Source organism: Oreochromis aureus, linkage group 3, assembly GCF_013358895.1.
Source record: "Oreochromis aureus strain Israel breed Guangdong linkage group 3, ZZ_aureus, whole genome shotgun sequence".
Taxonomy (NCBI): domain Eukaryota; kingdom Metazoa; phylum Chordata; class Actinopteri; order Cichliformes; family Cichlidae; genus Oreochromis; species Oreochromis aureus.
This window is the reverse complement of record NC_052944.1, coordinates 93,313,355-93,320,536: the sequence shown is the minus strand read 5'-3', so window position 1 is coordinate 93,320,536 and position 7,182 is coordinate 93,313,355. Positions and strand designations below refer to the sequence as shown.

General features: G+C 41.9%; 1 protein-coding gene across 1 annotated transcript; it reads left to right on the top strand.

Moving 5' to 3' along the window:
• Positions 1-1,240: 1,240 nt before the first annotated feature.
• On the top strand, positions 1,241-5,631 carry LOC120438485 (V-set domain-containing T-cell activation inhibitor 1-like). Its single transcript, XM_039608892.1, has 4 exons — positions 1,241-1,292; positions 3,782-4,105; positions 4,202-4,296; positions 5,174-5,631. Exons 2-3 carry the CDS (start codon positions 3,892-3,894, stop codon positions 4,291-4,293), a joined length of 306 nt encoding a protein of 101 aa, XP_039464826.1. The 5' UTR covers positions 1,241-1,292; positions 3,782-3,891; the 3' UTR covers positions 4,294-4,296; positions 5,174-5,631.
• The last annotated feature ends 1,551 nt before the right edge of the window (positions 5,632-7,182 follow it).

Here is a 7,182-nt window from a genome sequence, read left to right as displayed (position 1 = left end):
TTGAAAATGGAAAGAAATCAGTCAGATTCATGGCTGCATCAAAGTGTCACATGTAGTTCTCCCACATCAGCTGGATTATATCTATAGCAGCAAACAGCAGCTGATCCACAAATCTTTGTCTGTGTTAATAAAGTTGGATCAGTTCAAATAGTTTGTTGCTCTGCACTTGAAAGCAGCAGTTTTTCTAATGCACCACCTTCATGTTTCCTTCATATTTGAATCCCCCTGTAGATACTGACAGGTAACCATGTCACACAGAGCTCAAGCCTTTGAATCCAGCTGTGATTGTTGATTTTCTATTGAATGGACTTTTTCAAATCCAGCTGTAGGCCTGTGTTTGTGAGCTCATTAACAGCTGTTTATTTAGAGATACGTGGTCCTCACAGGACAGCCACTACAAACATATGATTTTATAGAATATGATGCATTACTGCAGATTCAACACAATAGAAAGGATTTGAAATGAGCTCAGCCTTAAACATGTGCAGCAGTAATATTGATCCATAGACACTGATGGGAACATTTTTTCTGCACAATAAGTACTTTGACTTTTCAGACTTTATGTCCAATTTGCCAGTACTGCAGTTTTGTGTGTAGTGAGGTGTTTTCATGGTGTTTTATTGGTGCTTTTACTAAAGGAAGGCTTCTATCAAATTCTTCCAAATGTTGTCAAACTGAGCTGTGTGATGAAGTGAGTGTGACAGAAACACTCAGACTGTGTTTCTCTGCTTCATCAAGTCAAATCTGGTCCTCAGAGACTGAATAAAGTCCTGTCCCACTAACAGCAGCTCCAACAGTCTGTTCACTGCTTTCTTCCTGTCAGTCTTCATCTTTCTGCTGCGTCTCCTCTTCACACTGACCACTTTCTATCTAACAGTGAGCTCCCAGTGAAGCAGCAGCATTCAGCCTGTTAGAGGCAACACAAATGTCTCCATCCAAGCTCATGTTGTGCTTTGTTGTCCTCTCAGTCCCCCAGGTGGAGGTGGATTCAGGGGTGGAGTCTGTCCAGCTGCCCTTCAACACCACACTTCACCTGCCTGAAGACACTAAAGTGGAGTGGATGGAAAGTTACAGGAAGGTCCACGTGTATGAGAACGGCTCTGACCAGCCTGAAGAACAGCACCAGGATTACAGAGACCGAACGAAGATGAATGAAGACCTGCTGAAAACTGGAGACCTCAGTCTGACCCTGAAATACCCCACAGATGGAGACAACTACACCTACACCTGCACCGTCTACAGCAGGGAGGGAAACATCCTGCTGAAGAGAAAGGTGGAGCTGAAAGTCAGAGGTCAGTGCTGTAGATACAGGTCAAAGGTCAGAGGTCATGTAGGAGTTTATTCTCTAAAAGCTTTTAGTTTGAATCTATTTTCAGTTCATTCAAATAAAATAAATTCTTTGATGTTTTGATCTAAAAGCCAAAAATGTCAGGCGGAGCAACTGTGTGTTTAAATGAACAGACTAAGAAGACCATTAAAAATGATCCTAACTTCAAAATAAAAGCCTCTGGCGTGATTTGAGTTAGGATCAAATCAATAGTTTTGTTAGTTTAGTCCAAATCAATGTAAATGTATAAATATCAATAGTTTTAAAGCTGCTGAGATCATTCAAACACTTTGATCCAGTCATTTGGATGTTGTCACATGTCAGGGTGGAGCAGCCATAAATATGAGGCTTTTATTGTGAAAATGCTGAGTGTGATGATCCAGAGGAGCCCATGGGGTGTTTGTGGCTGGATGCAAAGGTTTGTAGCTCTCCTTGTAAAGAGAAACAGCTTGAAGCTACAGAGGAGCGTCTGCAGAAGAAGACAGGGGAAAGAGGAAGAAGCTGAGGCCGCTGGAGAAAAGACAGGAAAAGAAAATCAGCTTTATTTGTTGGAGGCCGTTTGTTCATCACACTGAAATATTCCCACTTTAGAGACATGAAACAAAGTGAAGTGTGGATTGATGTTTGTCTCAATGATTTGGGCCCTGGAATCATTTCTTCATCTCCCACTTTAAGACATATTAATGTCAGCCTCACATGTCCCACAGTGGACAGATTTCTATTTCTAGATTGATATTTGGAGGATTTTCATGTGTTTCTCTGCTGTCACAGCTCTTTGTGATATTTGAGCGCAGCTGTAATGTTTGTGTGGTTAAAGCCACCAGACTCCACTGACAAAAACTCTCATTTTAGCCGGAGAACACGGGGCTGCTGTGGGACTTTGTGTTTGCAAAGATTTCTATTGGAGGCATTTTTGCCTTTATTATATAGGTGCAGAGAGTAGACAGGAAAGTGGGGAGAGAGTGAGGGACACACAGGCACCTGTAGTAAGCCCGCCTTCAGTCCACCTGCTCAGCCAGGTGAGCTATAGCGCTGCTTTAACATGTTAGTGTGATTGAGAGTGAATGAAAGTGAGTGATGGAGGCAGCAGGAAACTAACAGGCTGTTTGTTCTGAGAGGTCACATGACTGTTTTTCTCAGCAGAGTCTGATGGATTTGATGAGACCATGAGAGCGGCTTCAGTTCCTCATCAGAAAGAGTCTGACAGAAGCTCCTCCTCTATACCCCAGTAGACTTCTATTAGACTGCTCCAGATTCCTGAGAGTTCACACAGAAAACTTTACAAACAGCCAAGAAAAACTATTGAAAAGGCTTCAAGATGACAAAGAGCTCTTTCACAGCACATATGAGCCATTAAGAAGTGCACATTTGTGTTTTCCATAGTCCATCATCCAATAATATCAAAGGACAAACTGTGAGGTAAAAGCCTTCAGCTCTTTGTGAATGAAGCAAAAGACTTTGGTCCTGAGAGATGGTTCAAAACACAATTCAGACCTACCAAAGTATTATTGGTGCCAAACACATGAAGCCTTCAACTTTGTATTTGTCCAGTCAGTGTGGCAATAGAAGTCACTGTGAGGATTTTCAATGTGCTATCAAAGAGCAAATAATCCTCTTTTATTCTGAAATTTCTCACCATGGTAACTGAACACATCAGCTGGTCTGCAGCAGGTTATGTTCAGAGTTTGAGGCTCAAATTGGCTCAAAGTGTCCCATTTTCACTGATTGTTTCCCGACGACATGCTTCAAGTGTGATATGGATCCTCTGCTGAAGGAATCTGCTTTCTATCCACAACCTGTTGATCCGTATCTGACTAACAGCAGCGCAGGAAGCCCTGCAGTTATAGAGAAACTGTCTGAGTCGCATTGTTGCTGCAATTTACCTGCAACTGCTGATGAAGAAAAAGTCTCAATGTGTTTGTGTTTGGTCCTAATCTGCTGCCAAGTCTGTTTGACACTGCTGGATTTCCAGCTGATAGATGACAGATTAGAAACTGATCAGTCTATTGATCACACAATATTCCATCAATAGAATTGATTTGACTTTGATTTGTGTAACAAAGTGATTTCCACGTCTCCTTCATGATGTGACAGTGTCAGAGCTGAATGCACTTGTAGAGTATCATGTTTTTATGGCTCACATTTAAAGTGTTCCAGCTCTAATGTACAGCTGTCATATTAGAAATAGAAGCAGCTCTGATTTTAGTGCTCAAATAAATCTATGAAGTGATGAATTCACACATGAACAGTTTTCTGCAGCGTTCCTCTCGGCCTTATTTGCAGCTCCACTCTTGTTTTTGCTCTAATAATTATTTCTCTCCATGAGCTGTTTCTCTGCCTGAAGGAGGCGCCACTCCATCGCTTCATTTAGTGCAGAACAAGAGTCACATGATGCTGCTCTGTCAACACCAATCACACTTTGTACAGCTCATGTTGTGTTTGTTGTCCCCTCAGTCTGTCAGGTGGAGGTGGAGGAGGGGGCGGAGTCTGTCCAGCTGCCCTTCAACACCACACAAAACCTGCCTGAAGATGCTGAAGTGGTGTGGTGGCATTATGATCCATTAATGTTGGCCCACCTATATAAGAACGGCTCTGACCAGCCTGAAGAACAGCACCAGGTTTACAGAGACCGAACGAAGATGAATGAAGACCTGCTGAAAACTGGAGACCTCAGTCTGACCCTGAAACACCCCACAGAGAGAGACAGTGGGAGATACAGGTGTAGAGTCTACATTGAGAGGATCTCCAGATTCAAAACAGTGCTGCTCAAGGTCAAAGGTTTGTTTCTCTCTCTCTCTCTCTCTCTGTGTGTGTGTGTGTGTGTGTGTGTGTGTGTGTGTGTGTGTGTCTGACTGTCTTGTGTCTCCTCTGCAGGGAGAGTTCAGGTCCAGGATCAAACAGGGGACATCAGGAACAGAAGCAGCTCCATTGATCCGACTCCTCTGATGGCTGATCAATCAGTTTGATCTGTGTGTTCTTTGATTATTGATCAGTGATGTCAGAGTGGAGTCAGTGTGATGTTGTTGTTGTGTGTTTGAGACTTTTAGTGTCCATGAAGGTCTCTGCTGCCGTAGATCCTCTGAACTGTGACAGAGGTCTCACTCTGGAGGAAACTCTCAGCACTTTCCAGCAGCTCCTCCATCATGGAGGACGTTCCCTCACTGTAACAGGTGGAGGAGAGAGGAGAGGAAGCACAGGTGGATCCTCTGAGGAAGAGGAGCGTTCCTACAAACCACATGATCACATGACCAGAGGGGCGTGGCCTTCAGTGGTAGTAATAAAGGAACAGTCCACATGTTCCTCTTTGAAGGCTCATCTCCAACAAAGCAGACCTGTGATCACTTTACAGTTTTTTGTTGTTGTTTTTTTTACAGACGCTAGGACACATTTCTCAATACTTAGGTCACTTTTGCAAAACTCTTCACACAATTCTCCTAACTGACCCTCAGCTTGGCAAAGCAGTTCATTTCACATTCAAAATGCACTACAACTACCAAAACACTTTATTCAGGTCTCAAATAAACTCATTCTTCCAGAACACTAGCAAAGGTTGACAGCCAACAAACACACTTTGTCACCCACAAAACAATGACCTAAAAAACACTAACAACATGTAGCATTACACAGTGTTTTCTTGTGTAAAACAGGGACACATCTCTGTTCATAATTTCAATATATGTTACTGGAATGAATCAGACATCATGCAGAATTCGTTAATATTTGTTTATGTATTTTTATTTTTTTGCACTAAGTAATCCCAAAATACAAGAATTTGTATACACACCATCCACTGATACACATACAATAGTAATGCTAATCTACTCGGTCTTCTCCATTTGGCCACAGGTTCTCATCCACATCACATCTTATGTCATCTAGGGCAATACACCTAGGAAAGAATCTTCTGGCATGCCTGATCCATCCCTGGCAATCTTCTGCTGATATCTCCAGGCATCCAGCATTCATTGCATCCAGGAGGGACATTTGATCATGTGGATGATGGTCGTAAACCTTCCACCGCCATGAGGAAAAGAATTCCTCTATGGGGTTGAAGAATGGAGAGTAAGGTGGGAGGAAAAGAGACTCCATTCTGGGATGGGCTGCAAACCACTCGGTGACTGCACGGGAGTGATGAAATGCCACCTTGTCCCATACAATTATAAATGTTGGCTGATTCCTTCTAGAGATGGACCGATCCGATATTACGTATCGGTATCGGTCCGATACTGACCTAAATTACTGGATCGGATATCGGAGAGAAATAAAAAATGTAATCCGATCCATTAAATATCAAAAAAACACCTCACAAAACTTGCCACACGGCGTAACTCTGCTCATAACCGTAGCACGTCAGAGCAGTGTGCTCACGTGATAGAGAGGCTGTGTGTATTTGTAGCCTCGCTACCAAACCAGCATTTCATCTCCGAGGAAGTTATCCCAGAGAGAAGTAAAGCAAGTGTGTAAGTTCATCTCTGAATGTTTATAAAGCGTTCCCACGTTAAGCTTAACAACCGATATATGGAGCGACTGCCTCTCTCCCTCACCTTCCTGCTGCTACTTCAATGGTGAAACTGCTTAATGATCAGCTGATGGGCTTTTCTGTCGCGAGTCCGTCTCTCTTCTTTGTATTTGGTCCACTTTGCACCAGAAAGAGGAAACCAGCGGCTGAACAACAGCAGCACGTTTAACCTTGATAAGCTGTTGTTAGAATTTATTTAATATTACTTTCTACACCAGGATCCTTTTCTACGTAGCTGACGGCTGGTAACTGTGCAGGGGCGGATCTAGCAAAGTTTAAGCAGGGGGGCCGATAGGGCATGAACAGGGAAAAGGGGCACAAAGACATACTTCTCTTTCTTATTCTCATTTAAAATGTCTAGCTTTTAATAAATAATTATCTGAATCTTACACCCAAAGTTTTAATCTGATGTAAAATGTATAGAAGTCCATTACTGTATATAGTAACTGCTAAGTCTAATTTACCCTAGTAAGCTATAGTACTTTTTCCTTTGGGAAGGTACCATCTGTGAATTCTGCAATTCTGTTGAAGAAAGATGTTGAATCTATTTAATTATTCTTGAAAAATAATTTATTTCTGTGCATTTTTTTTCACCCTGCATCAAATTAAAGTTGATTACGTCGATTAAGCATCATGAGGTGGAGGGTGGAGGGTGGTTCCCCATTTTCTTTTGCTGCACTGTAAAATGTAATTCTAGATGTTTGTTATTTCAACATATTATTCTATATCAGTTTGACGATAGATGACTGAAGTTGTTGTTATAACATAGAATTACAAGTTAAAACGTCCCAATTACACCAAAAAGCTAACTTGAAAACTCATGTCCAGCTAAATCAGCAACTTATGTGAACTTGACAATGTGGGTAAGTTGAGCACAGCAGGATTCAAAACTGCCTCACGTGACTGCTACCGAGGTGCATCATGGGGAATTGGCGGTTAACGACATGCTCACTTTACTTGGACGTTTTCTAATCGTCTTCTTTGGAATATGCTTTCAAGGTGAGTAACATTGGTTATAACTATAAGGAAAGAGAGCTACAAAAGTTGGAACATGTTTTGAATCTATGGCATGATGTGTGTTTTCTCTTTTACCGAAATGTTTGCTTTAGCTAATGTAACTTTAGCCGACAAGGTCCAGCTTGTATGTCATGACCAAACTTGACCTAATAAACTGACATATGGCCTTTTTATGGGTTTAATGTGGCACTGACCAAATCACAAGTATTGTGCCGCTAGCTTTAAGGTTGTGCACTCAACCACTGTTGCGATATTAGCAAGCTAACTCAGCTAATTAATAAAGCTTATTTCATATTGTCTCTGTACTTGTAAATTTCTT